We start from the raw sequence: 22118 nt of genomic DNA, 5'->3' as shown, positions 1-22118 counted from the left end.
CATTGTGGTACAACAGATTAAGCCACCGCTTGCAACATCCGGCATCCCACATGAGCACCTGTTGGAATCCTGGCTGCTCCACTTCTGACCCTGCTCCCTGCTCCCTCTCAGATGCTTGGCAAAGCAGAAGATGGCTCAAATACTTGGACCCCTGCCACCCACATGAAAAGACCTGGACTGAATTCCAGACTCCTGGCTTAGCCTGGCTCAGTCCCAGCCACTGTAGCCATCTAGGGAATGAACCAGCAGGAAGATCTCTCTGGTTCTCTCTTTCTCTGTAACTCTGCCTTTCAAATAAATAAATCTTAAGGAGAGCGAGCGAGCGAGACAGACAGACAGACAGACACTGCTTGGCTTGGGATGCCTGCATCTCATATAAGAGTCCCTGGGTTTAAGTCCCAGTCCCACTCTCAATTCCTACTATTGTAAACCCCAGCGGGGAGAAGATGATGGCTCAAGTAGCAGCTCACTGCCATTCCCATGGGAAACCAACTGAGCTCTGAGTTCCTGGCTTCAAGCCGAGCCAGCCTTGGCTGCTGCAGGCATTCAGGGCATGAGCCAGTGGATGGCAGATCTGTCACTCTCTGCCTTTCAAATAAATAAGCAAATAATGTAAAATGTTAGATGTTTATAAATTCTTCATACTATTTTTGTTACTCTTCTGTAAGTCTGAAATTATTTCAAAAAATTTTATTATTTACACTTAGTAGTATCTACACAGAATTAGCTTCTCACCACCTTATTAGGTTAGTAATTCCATCCTTAATTCCTAACAGGAAGACAGACAAGGAGTTATGACATAATAAATAAATGCTAGAGTTCAACTTTCTCTAAATCCAAAAACCATGTTTTCTTGGCATCACGTCCTACCACACCAAGCTGTGAGATAATCTCTGGGTATTTTGTCAACACTTCTATAACTTTAATGAAAGACAAACTTGAGAGAGAGGACTTTTCTCATTTTCCTTTAAAATAAAATAAGGATCCAAAAGGCTTTACTTTGTTTCTAAGTAGTACTGAAATAAAAAAGTGAGTCAACATTTCATTTCAGAGACTGTTTGCCATGGCTTTTTCATTTACTGTCAAGATGATATGCTATCTTAATACAAAAATTAAAACCATATTTTTGGGGATGGTGTTGTGGCGCAGAGGAATAAGCTGCCACCTGCCACACTGGCATCCCATATGAGCACTGGTTGAGTCCCGGCAGCTCCACTTCCGATCCAGCTCCCTGCTAATGCATCTGGGAAAGCAGTGGAAGATGGTCCAAATGCTTGATCCCCAGTACCCGTGAGGGAGAGTTAGATGCAATTTCAAGCTGCTGAAATTAGCCCTGGTGGTTGTAGCCATTTGTGAAGTGTACCAGCAGAAGGAAGATCTCTGTCTCTTCTTCCCCATCACTTTGTCTTTCAAATAAATCAATTAAAAAAAAAAAAAACACACAGTAGGTATGTTCACCTTACTAGCCTTTAACTATTACCACAAAAATGTAGTACCACATAATCAAATGAGGTATATAGTTAGATTCAAAACAGCAACCTTCAAAAAAATTTGTCTTAAGATCAATGTTAAAGTGTTTTCCATATTTAAAAAAACTAACTTGAAGCTCCGCAAATTTTGGGATTGTTAGTGATATCTCTAAAATCTCAACACAACAGCCATGTCCAGAAAGATCATCAGTGAATTAAAACCTAAAATAAAAGTTTTCAAATTTAAGTTAGTATTATACTCAATAAAAGCATATTACTCTTTGAATTGTCATGTGTAACAATCTTTTCTCCAAGTTATTTGTGAATTACAGATTATGATCTTGAAAAATACTACCTATAACTTGCGAATGTCAACTCTATTAATCAGTCCTAATGGAACAACTGGAACCACAGACAAGTTTTAAGAGAGATGATTTCACTGCACTATTTCAGTGGGAAAATAATCTATCAAAAATATTTTTACAGAGTCTTAAAAATGTGCAATAGAAAAAGATTCTTATGAAATTGTAATTGGCTCCCACCATGTACAGATCATGCTAAACAGCTGAATCTTTAATCTGCTGAACACTCAGGAATTACTTGCATAATGGAGACAGACTTCAGAATTAAGATACAGTGCAGGAAGAGGGTACTGGGGAGATGAGAAAAAGAGGAAAAGGAAGCGTCAAGATCAGCAAGGCTGGGACCAGGGAAAGCCAGTGACTCTCTGTGATGTTCAGGAAGCCAGAAAATCGGTTACAGACAACTAGAGTGTGTAAGGTGGAATCATAAACTGCGTGACAGCGATGAAAGTCTGCTCTGACACGTGCCTCCCTTCCCCAGCCCTCTACCCCAGCACACACCCATCCAGAACAGCAAAGGGTAAGGAGGATCTCAAGGAAATGTTGACTTTTTGGTCCACAACAATCTGGAGACGTATAAAAACAGTCAGCACATACAGAGAGAAGCTGAAGACACGAGGGAGGCCTTAAAAATGCTGATTCCAGAAACCTGCAGAGGTACTGGGGATATGACTGCAGGCTTATTTTTCTAATTTTAAGTAGAAAAACAAGACAAATTCTTAAAAATATGTTAGTGCAGAGAAGGAAATAAGGGTAAGTACAATAAGCCAGTTTTTATCTCCCCAGAAAAAGTGACAAAAGGGCTCAGTTAGAACAACTGTTTTATCTACATCTCAATAACTAGGCTGCTTCCAATGGGCTACTGCACACTTGAAATTTAAATCTCACTTTATAAACTGAAACCGTTAAATTCTGATCGTTGTATCACAGAAGTAATAATTTTATAATCTACTACACTTATATGCTTTTATTTGAAGCTTACTATTCTTTGACAGCATAAAGTAAATATATTTTCAACATCTCTTAAAGGTACAATTTTATTCTCCTTATTTTACATACAGAGAAGGAAAGAAAGGACAGAGAAGGAAAACTGTATTCTTATGATTCTGTCACAGGGTTTTACAGTCAAGTAGTATTCATTAAGAAATGTTTTTAAAAACATGGATTATGCTAAGTGCTACAAGGCATATAAAGCAAAATAAGAACAATAATAAAATGAGACCCGACATCCAAAAACAGTGTATAAATGGCTAGGAGGAACTCAGAGAGCTAAAGATCAAAGAAGGAAGAGGCTTCCTGTTAGAGGAAGCAGGAAAGAATCCCAGCAGGAAGTGAGGTCTGAAATGAGCTCTGAAAGAAAGGAAGACAGACTGGAATGACAGACAGGAAGATGAGAACTCTAATTTAGAAGCATGAGCAAATTATCCGCAGTGAACACTAAGTGTGCTAATGGCACTGCGTTACCTACCTCCAGTCCACATCTAAGTCTTCACTCACACTGGAGTCATCCTCAAGGTTGTTGTTACCATCCAACATAAAAGCTTCTGGCTGTGCAAATTCATTGGCAGGCTCATTCCCCTCATCACTGCTGCTCTCGTTGACTTCATTGTACTGTAACCAAGGAATTTCTCCCTCTTCCAAGGATGTCTGTTCCCTAATACAAACATGTTAACGACAGAAAAATTATTTTAAAATACATAATATTGTTTTTAGAACAATTCTGTTTCGTGCAAGCAGACTCTATGCTTTGAGTTTGAAAAACAGGTTTTCCTTGAATGAAAGATTATCTTAAAAGGAAGCAAATATGTAATAGGGCTATATATACATGGAGATATTTCTACCTATACAGGCACATATTTAGTTATGAATTGCGTATGTTCCATAATTCTTTTAAAAAAAAATACTTATTTATTTGAAAGACAGAGCTACAGAGAGAGGTAGAGACAGAGATCTTCCATCTACTGGTTCACTCCTCAAATGGCCACAATGGCCTGAGCTGGGCCAGATCAAAGCTAGGAGCCAGGAGTTTTCTCTGGGTCTCCCACATGGGTTCAGGGGCCAAAGGACTTGGGCCATCCTCCGCTGCTTTCCCAGGTGCATTATCAGGGAGCTGGATTGGGAGTGGAGTAGCTGGATCCTGGACTCGAATTGGCACCCATATGGGATGCTGGCACTTCAGGCTAGGACTTTGATCCATTGTGCCACAGCGCTGGCCCCTATAATTCCTCTTTTTGCAGGAGCAAAATGAAAAAAATCCATCTTAGACTATCTAAATTTTTAAATATTGCTCTTGGATAGTTTCCCTTCATAGCTAAAATAAAATTCCGATTTTGGCCTGCCAGTCCCTGCATAAACACATGCTTTCCCCGTGTTTCCCTCTCGATGCCAGCCTCTTCTAGCAGTCTACTCTGCTGCTACTGCGTTTTACTCTGGACACTTAGATAGCACTGCTACCTTAAGGCCATTTCTTCCAAGTGAGATGTGCTTTCATTAGATTTGTTGCATTGCAACCCTCTCACTGATATTCACATTAGATCACACGTGATCTCCCCGGTGCTGTCTTGACACCCAGCGTAAGTCATTCTTTCATTACTAACTACCACATCACTCTGCTGATTTAAATTACAGAATATATTGTTACTTGACATTTTCTTATTTGTTTATAGTCAGGTTATTCTCACTAGAATATGAGCTTACAGAAACTGGAACAGATTAATAGCACAGATCAAGAAGGAGGAGGGGTCGGCAGCACCGGTGACTGTGTTCTTGGCATCCCATATGGGCACCAGTTCGAGTCCCAGCTGCTCTATCTCTCATCCAGTTCCCTGATAATGTAACCTTGGAAAGCAGTGGAAGATGGCCCAAGTGCTTGAGCTCCTGCACCCATTTGGGAGCCTTGGAAAAAATTCCTGGCTCCTGGCTTAGGATCAGCGCGGCTCGGGCCACTGTGGCCCTTTGGGGAGTGAACCAGTAGATGAAGATCCTATCTGTCTCTCACTTTCAAATGAACAAATAAATCTTCAAAAAGAAAATGAGGAGGAGATAAAGGAAGCATTTCAAAATCGGAGGAAAAGCAATACTCAGTAAATAGATGGTTTTGGGACAATGAGGTATCTATCTGGAGGAAAAGAAGTCAAAATCCTACTTCACTATTTGCCTTTAAATAAATTTCATCCATTCCTTTCTGAAAGTCATGTGTACCTCCCCATTACTACTGAAATAAAAGTATTACAATAATCAAGAAAGAAAATTTTACAAAAATCTCAATTGCTCTAAGCATAAGGCAAACCCTGAGGTCACAAACTGATAAATTTCATAGAACCTACATTAAAGAAAACATTTATGGAAAAGTCAGCATACCAACAATTTATGTACAAAGCTCAAACTGAGAAAAATTCAGGTTAAAACACAGGAGACAAAAAGCGTTCCCTTAATAAACAGGATAAAAATGTAAAACCATATGAATAAGAACAATCAATATTCAAAAGCAAATTAACAGAAAGGAGAGGAGCTGATCAGTTAACAGAAGAGGAAATTCAAGCTGCTCTGAAACAGGAAGAGATGCTCTATCTCATTTATAATAAGTAAAATATAAATTAAAACAGTGAAATGTAAGTTTTAAACTATTGGCAAAAATAAAAAATTCTAATATATTAGTGAAATTTTGAAAAAAGGTAATTCATACAGTATTGGTGAGATAGTAACTGATAACAACTTCCTTATGGAGAAACTTGCCAATAAAGATTAAATATGTGCATACCGTTGAACCAGTCAGTGTTACTGCTTCTATGTTTCTCCCAAAAGAGTGTACTTGTTTGATTTTTGCTGCATTACTTTGAGAGTCCAAACTGTGAAACAATGTAAATGTCCACCAAAGGAAACTGCAATACAACAATTTATATATTCCTGCTTTAAGAGCAGCTGGAGTTAGATTCTATTTATGTTTGGCATAATTACTGACCGTTTTTTCTTGTCATTATTCCTTAAGCAATATGAGTACAATGTTAACTATTTACATTGTATTAAGGATGTCAAATAGTCTATAGATGGCCGAAAGTATATGGGAGGATATGTACAGGTTATATGCAAATATGATACTATTTTTATATAAGGCACTTGAACATGCATGGGTTCTGATGCTAGCAGAGGGTCTGCAAGCAATGCCCACAGGATACTGAGGAAGGACTGTATATGAAAAAAGTGAGACAACACGCACATGGAAGAATCCAAGCATTTTAAATAAATAGGAATAGTAACTCTTTTTGCACCTAACTGAATAAATGTTTCTCTCAGTAATTTCCAGTCCTAAATTGCACTTCAGGAAACAGGCTTGTAAGACTTAGGGTCTAATATGGCTACTCTAGTAAAATGGGAAAGATGAGCACAAGAAAGCACACTTATTCTGGTAAACTTCTAAAGTTGAATATATAAATGTAGAGGATGTTTTCTTTTTTGGGTATAATAATTAGATCCAGTGAAAAATTAAACCCAAATGGAAGATACAAAATCAAACTAAAAATTCCTAAGCAACCCTGGTGAGGGCACTGGTCACACTGAATGGAGCTCCTCTGGTGACTCACCTGTCTCCTCCACTATGGCAGCCTCTAAGAGGCATGAAGGGCTGTCTTACTGTGAGCCTCACCCCCTGTATAAATGTGTTGCAGACATAATAATAAATCCTTGAGAAACAGCTTTTACAAAACAAATAATTCAGTGATTAAGCCTGGAAAAGTCCTAGGGAATTTTTCTGTTACTTCTAATGTACACCTAATAAAAATACTTTACACTTACTTATTACAAAGCTATCACAATGACTCACTCTGTGCTTCAAACACATTACATAAGTCATGATTAAATAGACTGATGAAAAATGATTCAGTGTAGAAAATATATATTCATTTCTGGCATTTTTAACTAAAATAACAGAACAAGTAAGATGATTCTGAATCTAAACAATTTATGATATGTCATTAATATTCTTTTACTACATAAGGAATTCTTGGCTCCATATTTCACTTGAATGTTTGATTCTGTAATGATTCATTCTCAACAGCTATAGAAACAAAATAAGTGGGATAGGACACATGTTTTGGACATGTTATATAAATCACATATATATTACTACCATTTACACAAAATGCAAGACTGGCACCATGGTGGGCCACCGCTGGCTTGAGAGTACAGAAGGAATTTTGCTCTTCAAAAAAAAAAAAATAATTCTGACCTACAGGTCAAAGAAATCTTTCGTTCTAAGTGGCAAAAACAATATCCCTGTGCATAACTTCAGTAAAAATTTTTCAAAAACCTTGAAAATATTTAGAATTCGTTTCTCCTTTTTCATTTTTCATTCCTTACCACTCCACTACAAGATCTCTAGAATGCTGCTAGTGAACATCCTTGTCATCCCTCTTAATTTTAAAGAGGGAAACTTTTTTTAATGCTTCCTTACTGAGAATGAATTCTACTGATTATATTCTTCTGGAAAATACCCTTTATTGCTTCAAGAAAATACCACTATAATCCTAATGTTTGAGCTTTTATACTACAAGTATAGTGAATTTTCCCCTGCATTTATACAATCTGTAATAAGGATATTTTCCATATTCTGCTAATGTGGTAAACAACATGATTTCCTGCATGAAATTATTTTTACACTTACGTAATAAACTCAGACTGGTATATGAGTTTTCCTCCTCCCTCCTTTTTAACAGATTTATTATTAATTTGAAAAGAGAGAGAGAGAGCTCTTCAATCTGCTGGTACACTCCTAAATGGCTAGGGCTTGGTCAGGCCGAAACCAGGAGCCCAGAGCTTCATCCAGGTCTCAGCTGGGTGGCCAGGATCCAAGCACTAGGTTCATCTGCTGCCTTCCTGGGAGCATTAGCAGGGAGCTGGATTGGAAGTGGAGCAACAGGGACTCAAACTGGCTCTCTGATAACTTGTGTGTTTGTATATTTCAGGATGCAGTCTTTACTCCACCATGCTTAAATAAGGTATTCAAATCTGCTGAAGCAAGACCGGTTTTTTAATATCCACAAATTATTTCTTATAGGATAGCAACTTTATCAATATTATTTCTGGTCAAATTTTGATTTATATTTTTTGAGTCTTTTTCATTAGGTACATTCAAGTTTAAAAACTGCCACTTTTCACTGGTAAACTGGACTTGTTTCCATTACAAGTGCCCCTCTTCCCAATAATGCTTTTCTATCTTTAAGTTTACTTTGCAAATGTTATTTGCCTGAAATAGAATTGACTTTTACTTTCAACCTTTCTATATACTCGTGTTTCAATTTTTTTTTTTAGAAAACATATTCCTAAACAAGTCATGTTTTATTTATTTATTTTTATTAATTAGCATTTTTTTGCAGAGGGAGGAGAAGCAGCAGGAGTGGAAAAGGAAGAGAAAAAGTGCGTGCATGCTTCCAATCTGCTAGTTCACTTCCCAAATAACCTCACTAACAGGACTGGGCCAGGGCCACTGCCAGAAGCCAAATATGCAATTCAACTCTCCCACATGTGTGTGGCAGGAGCTCAATTCCTTGATCCATGATCTCTGCCTCCTAGGGTATGTATGGGCAGGCAGCTGGAGTCAGAAACCAGAGCCAGGAATTGAACCCAGGTTCTTCAATGTGGGATGTGGGCATTTTGATCACTAGCCTAAACACCAGCTCTCTGTTTACTCTTTATCACCAAGCAATCCACTAGCTTAACCCATGGCCCCCCTGTTTTTTCTAAGCTTTAGTCGCTTTCCAATTTAATCACCACAGAGCAACCAGAGCCATCTTTTAAAAATGCATATCAGATCAGTTAATCCTCTACTTAAATATCTGACTGCTCTCTGACTGCATGTCTCATGCTACAATTTGGCCTGCATAGTCTAGTTCCTGTCTACTTCATTCAATAGCACTCTCCACTCATCATCTTCATTTACACAAATCCCTTTCCTTTTCAATACCTTTGTTCTTACCTTTCCTTTGTCTAGAAAGTTCTTCTACTATGAACTGTTACTTTTTAGATCTCGGTTCAAAATTCAATTCCTAAGAGATGTTCTCCCTGGTTGCTCTAACTACTGTAGTTCCCTGTCAGTTACCTTCTATCACATTACCATTTTATTCCCTTCACAGTAATCATCATGTGTGCAACTTACAGTGTTTGAATCTCATTTATGATCTGCTTCTCCCACCACAGGGTGAGTTTACGAGGGAATCTTACTTGTTGTATTCACTGATCTAGTCCCAAGATCCAGCATAATGTCTGGTACATAGTAACTGTTCAGTAAGCAGTAAGTATCTGATGCATGATTCTCACAAATGGCATAGGAAACATTGAACAATACTTAGTAAACTATGTAACACTGATTAAAAGCAAAAGAACATAAGATCTCAAAGAGAAAAAAATACCAACTAAACCCACCACTGTCACAACCAATTGTGAATTTCTTTCTATACAGATTTTCTATGTATTTTATTATCAGATTTTCTCAAAGAAATAATCCTGGGCTGGAAATTTAAGTTTTGAGAAGTACATTTTAATAGTCCAGGCTGAAAGACTTTTCTCCCTAAGAACATACGATTAACCTTAATAGATCCCATTAAAAATAAAAAATTTTAACCAGTTATCATGTAAAAATTAAAATTATCAAAAAGATACTCCCCTACAATAAAACACCAAGATTAGATGTCTCACAAGAAAATATTAGCAATCTTTAAAGGAATAAGTGAGATATTTAAACAACAGAAGCAGAGACTCAGAAAAGAGAAGCACACACATTTTTCTTAACAAAGCCAAGTCCTAAAAACATGCCAAAACTAAAAATAATTCCTACATGGGGATCTCAATATAAAAACCCTATGTAAAATGATAGCAAATAATCCAGTAGCTCATTAAAACAACAATAAACTATGTCGAGTTAATTTCAAGGAGCCGGGGTAGTTTCATATGCAGCAAATCTCGTAAGCAAATAATTCCTTGTGTTCAAAAGTGAAAAATCATTATAATCATTTCCACTAACGATAAGACTTTACAACATTTAATAAACATTCTTTGTAGAGAGGCCGGCATTGTGGCAATGCCTTTATCCCATACAGGTGCCACTCCATGTCTTGGTTGCTCCACTTCCAATCCTGCTCCCTGCTAATGGCCTGGGAAAAGCAGGTGAGGATGATCCAAATGCTTGGGTCCCTATCACCCCCATGGGAGATCTGGAAGAAGCTCCTGGCTCCTGGCTTTGGATCAGCACAGCTCCAGCCATTGTGGCCATCTGGGGAGTGAACCAACAGATGGCAGACCTCTCTCCTTGTCTCTTCCTTTCTGGAACTCTTTCAAATAAACAAATAACCGTTCAAAATTTTTAAAAAAATCTTGCTAGAAAGTTACAAATTAACAGGTGGCTATTTCCTCAGTGTGATTCAAAAACAAATTACATCCATGTATGAAATCAACCAAAACGTCAGAATCATCCTTACTGAGGAAATAATGGAGCAAGATCATTAACTCTGGGCCACAAGTTTGCAGTCTGCCACCATTACTGTAGACAGGTACACCCATTAGTTTACATACTGCTCATGGTCCAACAACCCCTTTAACAAGAGCACTCCTGTTGAAGCCAGAACACCAGGAAGGTGGTTACCAGCAATCACTGATGTTCTGCAGGTGTCATCTAATGCAGTCAGACTGCTTCCACTTCCATGAAGAGCCGACTGCCCCTTGAGGCTGACCTCTCCCTTCTCATTCCTTCTCCAGGATGCCACCCACTGCACCTTTCCTTAATAAAGCAGAGCGGAAGAATACGCTGTCCTTCAACAGAAGATGCTGAAACTGCCAATATTTTTTTAATTGTCCTTTTTTTTTAGATATTCTTTTTAAAACGATTATATTATCACTATAATTTTGAGAGGCAGAGAAAGTGATACAGATAGAAAGCATGCTCCCATCTACTGGTTCACTTCCCAAATGCCCACAACAGCTGAGGCTGGACTGGGAGCCAGGAGGAGAGACCTATTCAGGTCTCCCACATGGGTGGCAGACATCTCAGCCATCCCTGCCTGCCAGGGTCTGCTTTAGCAAAAAGCTGGCGTCAGGAGCAGAACAGGATATTTCACCCAAGTACTCTAATAAGGGTTGAAGGAGTCTTAACTGCCAGTCTGCCCAATCATTCTTTTTAAAATCCCTAAAGAATAGTAAATAAGCAAAATGAAAAAATTAGTAGGGACACTTGTTCTACATGGGGCTTATCAATACAATTACTAGCATACTCAACTTTGAACGCTACATGTACCATTCTTGTACAAGACACATGAAAACATAAATCTCACACTGAACATACCCCTCTTGAAGAGACAATTCTTGGTTTTCTTCTTCAGGACCACTGCTATCACTCTGGAGCTCAGGTTCATTCTCATCTTTTCCTGGCAGGGTCTCCCAGCTCTCATCACTTGAGGACTGATCTTTCTCGGTACCAGAAAATCGATGAGGCAAAGAAGCAGACCACTCCCCATCACTGCATTCTGAACTACAAAAATGCAATGAAACAAATCATCAGTATGTGTTTAGATATTTTATCACTTGAAGTGTAAACCAGACATCACAGTACTGGATGGACTGCTGATACCCCACATGCTTTGTCAGATGCCAACTCAACTTCTTAAATATTGAAAAAAAATAGAAATAAATAGATTTGGCAGAACATAACTCTTTCACATATGGCATAAGGCAAGTTACAGAAAATATAGATCACTTTATTTTTTTATTTCACTAAAGTATGTAAGTCCATGGCGACTTACAGGTTGTCCTATTTTAGATTACAGATACAGGTTGTCCTATTTTAGACATATTGCTAAATACAATTTTAAACATATTTAGGTAACCACAAATTCTATTCAGAATGAAAGAACTCTTTAATTAAAAACTAACAATTAATGATATATTCTCCATGAATAAATTTTGCTATTAAATGTTTGCTTTACCTGGCTCCTAGCTTCAGATCGGCGCAGTGTGCGCCGAAGCGGCCATTTTGGGGGTGAACCAATGGAAAAAGGAAGACCTTTCCCTCTCTCTCTAACTCTGCCTCAAAAAAAAAAAAAAAAAAAAAAAGTTTGCTTCTTCCTTTCTGTCTCTGTTTCTCTCTTCCTGTCTCCTCTCTCACATACACCCCCACACCCAAACCCTTCTGAAAACAGGGATGCAGGGATGTTCAACTTCATAAAAAGTAACACTAACACATCTTTACTGATGTCCTTAGGCAAGGTTAAGAACACAAATTTCAGATTTCAGTTGAAGAAACTATTCAGGTAAGGAAACAACAAGCACAAAATCAACACAAGATTAATAAAGATCCCCAGAAAATTTACTTTCATTGCATTTAACTTTGGGTAACTTTAAAAAAAAATAACTTTGGGTAACTTTGTGACACTTAACTACTTTTAGTTCTTAAAAAATTAGTCATCTTATACAGTCAAAGGCTAAAAGATCAAATGTTAATATAAGTCTTGCATGCCCCTTTCAATCATATCAACTATGTAGGTCAAGAATGGTTGATATGATTTTATTTTCTTTTGCTCACTTGACTTCAGGGAAACAACAAAAAATTTTAATTTAAATTTTTTCAAAGGAGGTGAAAATTCATTTTCTTAATGATGTTATTAATATCTAGTGAGTTCCTCTTTTTATAGGCAGAAATCTAGATGCTATTAACAACAGCAGCACCAATCTAAGAGATTTCATAGATGGGGCCGCGCTGTGGCACAGTGGGTTAAAGCCCTTGCCTGAAGTGCCAGCATCCCACATGGGCGCCGGTTCTAGTCCCAGCTGCTCTTCTTCTAATCTAGCCCTCTGCTATGGACTGGGGTTCTTGCACCCACATGGGAGACCTCGAAGAAGCTCCTGGCTCCTGGCTTTGGATTGGCACAGCTCTGGCCATTGTGGCCAGCAGATGGAAAACCTCTCTCTATCTCTACCTCTCTCTGTAACTCTGTCTTTCAAATAAATAAAATAAATCTTTAAAAAAAAAGATTTCATAGAAACAAATAAATAAATAAAATAAAATAAACTTGTAGCTTTAAATACGCAATGGGCAACAATATACAAATATCCTGGAGAAGAAATCAATACAATATAAACCAGGCATAGCAACTAAAAAGGTATTCTGTAAGTTGGGTATGAGACAAAGCTGCTTATGGTCTATAAAATTTCCTGTGACCCAAGGAATAATCTATGATCACATGAATGTCAAAAGCTAACACAGAGAAGCATGTTAAAAGAGCTTATTCAGGCACCAGCACTGTATCAAAGAGGGTTAAAAGCCCCAGCCTGTAGCACTGGCATCCCAAATGGGCACCAGTTAAAGTCCCAGCTGCTCTACTTCTGATCCAGCTCCCTGCTAATGTGCCTGGGAAAGTAGTGAAAGACGGCCCGAGTTCTTTGGTCCTTGCACCCACGTGGGAGACCTCAAAGAAACTCCTGGCTCCTGGCTTTGGATCAGCTCAGTTCCAGCCATTGTGGCCATTTCAGGAGTGAATCAGCAGATGGAAGACCTCTCTGTCTCTCTGTCTCTGTCTCTGTCTCTCTCTCCCTTTCTCCCTCCCTCCCTCCTTCCCTCCCTCTCTAATTCTTTCAAATAAATTAAAAAAAAATTTTTTTTTAAAAAAAGGGGCTTATTTAGCCAAGTTTCTTTGACTATGAAGCATCTCAAATTCAAAGTAAAATTCCTACTCCTAGTTTGATATGTCTTTAGCAATTAGCGTGAGATTTCTACATACATTTGTGGTGATTTTTAACACACTTATACACAAAAGACGACCTCATTTTTTAAATGTTTCACTGAGTAAGTACCTGACCAGAAAGATAACACTTGAAACTTTGGTACTCTTACAGATTAATGAAATACACTGATGGAGTTTTTCTAACTGTAATATAAAGAGAATGTCAATGATCAATAGTCAATATATTTAAAGAAACCTAAGCACGGATTGGCACATTGCAGCCTCAGTGCCAAATCTGATCCTGCTGCCCACTGATTTATGGTCTGGGAGCTAAAAATGATTTTTAAATGATTAACTTTGCTTTTGCCTCATGGATAGTAAAGCTTAAAATATTTCCTACCTGAACCTCAAAGAAAATGTCTATAGACCAGATTCTAGTTCAGTATCATTGCTGCTCATGACATGTAACCTCCCCTCCACAGAGACAACTTTTAAATATGCATCCACAGCTCTGACGACCACACTTAGCTTTCATAATCACTAACTGCCCAAGGGGAAAATTTTCACCATCCTCTTCAAAGTTGTATTTTTATTATGAAATTTATCTACCACATAAGTCCCTTTCTCGATTTTCTATCTGCTAATGGCTTTAACCATGTTCTCATTTAGGAAATCACTTATCTTTGACTCCTTGTAACTCTCCCATATTCAAATACCTTCTTACTTTCCATTCTCCCGGACAATGGCTTTTATATCTTAGAGCTCCTTTAGCTATATTTCTCCTTAAAAACCCTGGTCCCATTGCTTTTCTCCAAATTCACATCTAGACAGTCAATTATTAATTGGTATTTCTAAATTTAATACCACTTTCTCAACCAACTCAACCACTCAATCCACTCAAAATATATTCTGTATCAGAATATTCTTCAACTGAGAAAAAATGGTACATTTTATAATATTACTACAGGTTCTGGAGTCAGCTTGCCTGCACCTGAATCCACCACTAATCAGCTGTGAAAACGTCTCTGCATCTTTATAGCCTAAACACATGTTAGGTGAATATAATAATGGTATTTAATAACTCATTGACTCATATGGAGGGTACTTGAGTTAGAGTATATATAACATTTTAACAGTGCCTAATAAATAATAAACCATCAACCATTATTAGCAATCTTTTCTTAAGCACCATATATATTTTGTTTTACTCAAATACATTTGGCTACCTCCAAAGCAGTACCAGTTAAACTTCATGCCTGAGATGCTACCTGTATTTTGATTTCCATTAAAATAAGTAATTATCAAAGTTTAAAAGTACCTGTTTTGCAAAAGTGCCACTAAATACATTTCACCCACTGTTGGAACAAAGGTTAAATCTCTTGGACAGCATTTATGATGTACTCTAATCTATTTCCAGTATGGTTGCACATCCAGACCTTCCGGTACATGAATGAACTACTCTTTAAAGCACCAGGTGAATTTTTGCTACAACCACTCCTCTTACCACCAAGCCTGTCTTCACAAACACTTCACCTTTTTTTACCTTCTGGATCAGAACAGATCTCATTTCACTCAAGGTCCTCATATAAAACTGCTTTTGTTTTTCAGTTATGTCTTAGACCAGACTGGTTTATTCAGTCCAACTCACTTCAGTGCAGCTGCTTAACAGTGCATTTGCTTCTTTAATAATTCACCAGCAAAGTTTCCAAGGAGCCTGAATAGTAAAGTACTCGTAAGCCACTGGTAGGTACTAAAGACTGTGCAGCCACATGATTTTAAATAGGAAACTTTCCATGAGGCCACCTGTCAACACTTTCAAATTTGTTTTCAGAAATTAAAACACACTTGTGATGAGTGATAGTAGGTAATAAGTGCATACTTTTCTATTAATATTTCATTCTGAACATTAGCTGTGACAAACTTCAGACTTCAAGCTCCATTACTAATCTGCAGCTCTCCAGGATGACACTGGGCTAGTCAGAGGACACCATGCAACTATAAGATTTCCTACCACTGGTCATTTCTTTACTGAAGAAAGAAAGTATTCCATTTAATGAGTTGAAAGTCCCATTCACAACTGCTGTTTTCTTACTCATAGCAGTGGAAAATACACTAGGAAGGACCTACTTTGAAGGTGGGTGGCTGTGGGTTGTACCCTGGCTCAGTTACTTACGAGTGATGCAAGACTGGCAACTGACTTCTCTACGCTCACTTCTCCTCATCTGTAAAAGGACGATGTGAACACTTACCTCACAGGTCTGTACTGACATTTAAGTGAATACTGAAGATAAAATGCTCAGCACAACCTTTGCAAAATGCTGGACATTTAATAAAGGCAGTAGTTACTTCTGCCTTGATATGAGCTGTCTGCTTAGACATAGAAATTCAAACTTTCCTACCAGCAAATCATTATTTCCCTCCTTTTTTTTTTTTCCAACCAAAGAAAACTCACTCTATGTAGTATTTCTTTATGTTTCATTTTGTTCATAAGGCTGTGAGGGGAACGTGGACCATTATTATTCGCATTTACATAGCACACGGAACAAAAGTTGGCACTCAATATCAAGATTTCAATAAATCCTTTTAAAATATCAAATTAAAATCAACATAGACAGCAATAGTTTTAACTTTAAGTAAGTTTTAGCTTTTAAACAAAGTGATGCCACAGGGACAGAAAAACTTAGAAGAAACCTCAAGTGCTATATGAAATTGTCAGTAGATGGCACGCATCTGTTTGGAACAGGGAAGCCCAGAGCTATGACATGCTAACACTGCTGAAAGGCCTTACTACACTGAAGACTGTGTCATCAAACAGCTCCGAAAGTTCTCAGGGTGCATTTGAAAAGAGCAGGGTACTAACCGTAGCTCTTTCTGGCCTAACTCAAGGTCTGGCAATTATACACTGCCTATTAGAATTCCCCTTGCAGTTCTAATTCAACAAGGTGAGTTCAGTTCTTGTCAGCAAGCTCAATGCAATACTGCCAACTGCAATGCCTATCCATGGAGTGCAACATTTCAGATCTTAGGAAGTGATCTGGTAGAAATTTCCATGGAAGAAGGGGCTCATACATCCATGAAAATTATCTTTTCACTTATAAGGATAATCCCTATTTTCAAGAAAGTTTTGACACCTAAAAGTGTCACAGTGAGTTTTACTTATGTTCTTGAAAAGAGTTCTATGTACAGCCATTATGAAGGGTATTTGAAAATGTTGGTGGAAAAATAGAATCAAACAGTAAGTTTATTTTGGAACAAAAACTCTGAAATCAATGCATAGTTTTTTCACAATATGTATCTTCTATGAACTTTTTGAATAGTCCTATAAACATGACAAAAGACCTTTTAAAATATCATCACCTTTAAGGTTTACAGAGTCAAGAAAATAAATCATACAAGATTAACTTAAGCAAAAGCTTTTTATACTTTCCTTTTTAAGAATCGTAGAATTGAGTTCCCATTTCCCCAGTGCTCAAATCTGCTCATTTCAGAGCTGAGCAGTTACACTCTACAGGACAGTAAAACATCAGATGGATGAACAAGAGGAGAGGGGAAACTGAATAGGAGGATACAGCTATTAAATTTCAACTTCCAGTTGGTGCCCTGCTAAAGGCACTCTGGCAGCTATCATACTTCACAGGGAGTTAGGGGGAGGAACAGCAAACAGCACAGAAATAGAATTACTCCTCACAACTGTACAGCCTATTGACGTCAAGTCTTAAAAGTTATCTTAAGACTTACATATGCAAATAACTGGATGCCTAGGTAGTCATTATCCTGCGTACCTTACTATGTGATTCTAAAAAGAAATGTTAAAAAATGTAAAACAAAAAACACTAGTATTTTGAGCAATTCAAAGAATCTCAATGACTCTTCCAAAATGAATTCTATCATTTTGGCATACCACAAGTGAAAATTCTGTAAGTCAACACAAGAGTCAACTTGTTCTGAGAACTGAAAAAGTCTCTGTTAACTATAAAGTATTTTTCCCATCTGTGTGTTCTGTTTGTAAAAGTTTACTTCAATGCTCAGAATACTTATACATCATTTAAGAAAAAAATGACAATTAGTATACGAAGGACACAACTGATAGCCACTAAATTCCAGAGTCATTCTCTGGAAAGAAAATCAATCACTGATTTTTACAAAAATCAGTTTTGAGCAGTGAGTTAAAGCTGCCGCCTGCAGTGCCATCATCCTATATGCGTGCCAGTTCAAGGCCTGGCTGCTTCATTTTATGGCCTGGGAAAGGCAACACAAGATGGCCCAATACCCAGTACCCACATGGGAGACCCAGGCTGCAGCCTGGCTTAATTCTGGCCACCGTGGTCCTGTGGGGAATGAACCAGTAGACAGAAGATCTCTCTGTTTCTCCGCTCTCTATAACTCTACCTTTCAAATAAATATTATTAAAAAAAAAGAAAATAAAAAAACAGTTTAAAAACTGAGAGCCAAGAAACCACACTTTCTCTTGAGGTTAGTTGGCGAACAATGTGAAGATTTCAACTTCATTACGTGACATTAAAAAGCACCCAAAAGAAGTTCGTATTTTTGATTGGCATATATCCACAACAAAAACAAACAGGTTAAATAATTTTCTTTAAAGAAAAAAAAGGAGGAAAAAATTAAAACATAATTTCAAAAAGATTCATTATCTAAAACTATTGAGCTTTGGGTCTTCTGATACAGTAACCCAGAGGAATAACAACAGAGTTCACAATCCAATCCAAAAAATATCCGAGATGAATATGGTTTGAAGTTTAGCAATTTCCACCTAGATTTAGAAATACATACTTTTTAATAATACCATATGTGTTCCAGGTCAGCATATACTAAGTAGACATATTCATATTTCTGGAGCAAAATGTAAGAATACTTGGAAAAAAAAAAAAAGAATCTTAATTTAATCAGATTGAGATCTGCTAGCAAGGAAATTAACATCAGGCCAGGTTTTATGTCCAATTTCTGTTTCTAGAACTTTACGGATTTTGAACTGAGAAAAGAAAACAGAGAACAGAAATGAGGCGGAAGTCTTTAACTTTATCCTTAGTTTTAAAAAATAAATCTTGTGAAAATTATCTAGGTAGCCTTTGAAATTTATAAGAAACGCTGTTTCAATTGTTTCCTACAATAGGTTACACGTTTGGTACTATAGTAGCTTAATTCATGTCTAGAGAAAAATCAAATGCTTATTACTTTATTCCTTGAATTTTTGACACAAAATGCATTCATATTCAAAATAGTAAATATCCTCCATTACAGTACTGCTAGTTAAAAATAAACAATTATTTCTACTAGTTAATAAATCTTGGAACTGCGCTACAACTGAGCACTCTGGATTGCAACTAACTTCACAGGATACAAAGTTTGGACACTGGAACAATGAAAATTCTAGCAGTTGTATAATGAATTTCTTCATTTTCTTTCTGCCATCTTATGGTCTACAACACAAAAGAATCTATATTCATGAGAGAAATTGGAATTATCAGAAGTTACGTTTTATTAAAAAAAAATGTACACTATTCATAGTGGTCAAAACACAGCCTCAGGAGTTAAGCAATAAGGAGGTGCTCCCCGCATGGGAGACCAGAAGGAAGCACCTGGCTCCTGGCTTCGAATCGGCGCAGTGCACCGGCTATAGCAGCCATTTGGGAGGTGAACCAACGGAAGGAAGACCTTTCTCTCCATCTCTCTCTCTCTCACTGTCAAACTCTGCCTGTCAAAAAAAAAAGGAGGTGCTCAAGTTCCAGCTGCATCACGCAGTTACTCTGACCTTAGGAAGTTAGTCAAATCCTTGTGCCTGTTTCCTCACCTACAAATGAGAGAAGTAACAGCAATTACCACAAAGAGCACAGAATTAAATGTTGAATAAAAATAAATAATACTTAAACTTAGTGATGGGAAGAACAGGAAGACAAAAAGGGATATGGGTGATATAAGGAACTATTGGTTCATGCTGACACTACCTATTAACAATTTGTGATCTTAATCACTTTTAAATCCACACTAGCTTAACACAGACTTTTAATAAACACAATAATTTCACTAATTGAAATAACATAAATTGAACTAATTAGCTAATAATCATTATTGGACTTATGATTTCTGTAAACTACTAAAACATGTCAAAGAAAGTTTCTGTGAAGAACTGTAACCAGCAGTCTGCATGAAAAGAACAGTTAATCAATGAAAACACCCAACTCCCTGATATCAGGGACCCATTCATCAATCATGATACTAGAAAAAAACCACTTTGTTCACTCTAAGTACTGCATGAGACCTTACCTATCTTCGTCTTTGTCATAGAGTTGGTAATAGTCTCCGCAGCCATTCCAAAAGGCATTATCTCCAACGTCTTGCCTTCCTGCAGTGGCTCCACTTTCTGCTGCTATTTGATTATTTTCTGTTTCCCTTTGTGTAACTCTTGAGTAGGGTGGATCCAAGAACATACATTCATGTTCTCCATCATATTCTTCACATTTTATTAAGGGATCATCTTTGCTGCATTCCTCAACTTCCAAAGCCTCCCTCCATCTCTGAACACTTCTTTGTTTAGCCTCATGCCTACTAAAACCTGTTTCTTGGTCCACCTGGCTTGAACTTACCAGTTTTCTAACTTTTGGCCTCACTACCTGTTCAGGAGAACTTCGATGGCTGTCCCTCTCCAGGAAATTTTGTTCCCTACAAGCATGCCCTGGAGCACAGCCTGCATCTTCAGCTGAACTTTCTGTCTGTCCTTCCTGGATAGTAGTATTTTGCTGTTTCTTCCTCACAACTTCATCTTCAGAAGAGCACCTCTGAAATTCCTGGTTGTTCGGATGGACAGTAGAACTTTTCACTAAAGCTGCTGAATCTAACTCTTCAAACTCATCTCTGATGTCACAGTTAAAAGAGGGAACTGGTGGGGAAAGACCATTGTACATCTCTGCCTCTCCATTTGCCAACTCACATATTGTATTGCCTAATGCTTGCTGATATCTACCATCTTCAACAACTTCTGCAGGAAGTTGAAGACGCTCATTCTCTTCTCCGTGTTTGCCATCTGGATCATAAGAGTCAGTATGAACCAATGCAATTCCATTTTGGACAGTGGAAGCATTACAAGCTCCTGGAGTATACTCGCACTCAGAGTGATTATGGAGATCTGCACTGCTTTCTAAGGCCTCCCTGCCTTCCTCACTATGATGCACTGCAACAAAGGATGGGCTGCTCTCAATAGTTTGATTCAATGCTGTACCACAAGAGGGAATTTCTGTTTCATTTTTTTCAAATGTGGATTCACTGAGCAAAGAAGAATGAACTTGATCCAGTGGACTGGAACCTTCACAGAAAACAAAACAAAACACATTTGGAGGAATTAATTTGGATAAAATTTTACATAATAAATATCACTTTAGGAGAAGTTACACCATTCATTACCTACTTGAAAAACATGAGTGCATTTATTTGGCAAGTGCTTCTATGTTCCCTATCTAAGCATAGACTGGTTAGTTTCTGAGTTCATTTATGCCACTGTGTAGCCTCCCACGTCTGCTGTAGATGAGATTTCACCTAAATCCTAGTATCTTAAACCTTCTGCAACACACATAAAGGAAAGTCTAATGAGAGGCCATTCAACAGGAAGCATAAGGGAAGTCACAGGGTAGCCACAGGGTAACCAACCTACCCTGCCAATGATCTCCAAACCTACCTTCTTTCTTACATCTAGTTAAAAAAGAATTCGAAAGTATTTATGACAAATGTAACAAGAAATTAAAAATGCAAGATTCCATTTTGTTTTTATGTCAATTCAGAAGATTCTACCTCAGTCTCTACACATAACATTAGATTTCTACTGTCAAAATTGATCACTGTAATATATCTGTAATGAGTTAACTTTAGATGTGCTATAGCAATGACTGAAAAATAACATGTAAGTCAATATGCTGATTCTCTTTGCCAAAGTTTAATAGTCAGAATTCTGAGACAAAGTAAAATTGTATCTAGTCTATAAGTTACTTTAAGCATGACTATCTTTCATCACCATTAGCTTCATTTTAAAAATCAAGACATTTCGAATTTGGTAGAACAAGGATTTATAAACTGTACAATAACTGATGCTTATTTTTGTTAGGAAAAAAAACTGCTTTAACAGAATTACCTTAGTAAGTAATTTAGATTTTATATATTAATGATAATAAATAGTAATCTAGAATTGTGAAGTTTGCTCAGTATAAGAGAAAGACAAACCTAGTCCAAAAATAAAAAATTACAGTACATATATATATGCAAAATACCTTTTCAAACCACTAAATAAGAAACTTTAATTGAATAAGTAGAATTTGACAGCTGCATTTCATAAAACAATTGTTAAAAAACTAGGCAAGCTTAATTATTCAGAGATAAAATGAAAAGTCATTTAATTATAATATACAGAAAAAATATACTCAGTTCACATAAAAATGATTTTTTGATTGAAAGATGATTTATTTTGGATGAAGGATGGAGCAATATAATCACTGCCATGACAATGTAGTTGTATTTTAATGACAGCCATATTCTATTTTATTTTGTGTTTAAATATACATGGTACTGACATTAAATTCAAT

At 37.2% G+C, this 22118-nt stretch overlaps 1 protein-coding gene across 1 annotated transcript in view; it reads right to left on the bottom strand.

Moving 5' to 3' along the window:
• Nucleotides 1–22118, bottom strand: part of PJA2 (praja ring finger ubiquitin ligase 2) — a 79811-nt gene that overhangs the window by 20204 nt on the left and 37489 nt on the right. Inside the window, exons 4-6 of the mRNA XM_062212297.1 lie at nt 19816–20851; nt 11160–11345; nt 3300–3485 (exon numbers count right to left, since the gene is read on the bottom strand). Coding sequence (XP_062068281.1) covers nt 3300–3485; nt 11160–11345; nt 19816–20851 — 1408 coding nt within the window. The remainder of the gene's footprint in view (nt 1–3299; nt 3486–11159; nt 11346–19815; nt 20852–22118) is intronic.

Source organism: Lepus europaeus, chromosome 15 (genome assembly GCF_033115175.1).
Source record: "Lepus europaeus isolate LE1 chromosome 15, mLepTim1.pri, whole genome shotgun sequence".
Classification (NCBI taxonomy): domain Eukaryota; kingdom Metazoa; phylum Chordata; class Mammalia; order Lagomorpha; family Leporidae; genus Lepus; species Lepus europaeus.
Note: the sequence above shows the minus strand (reverse complement) of the source record. Positions and strands in the feature narration are given on the sequence as shown.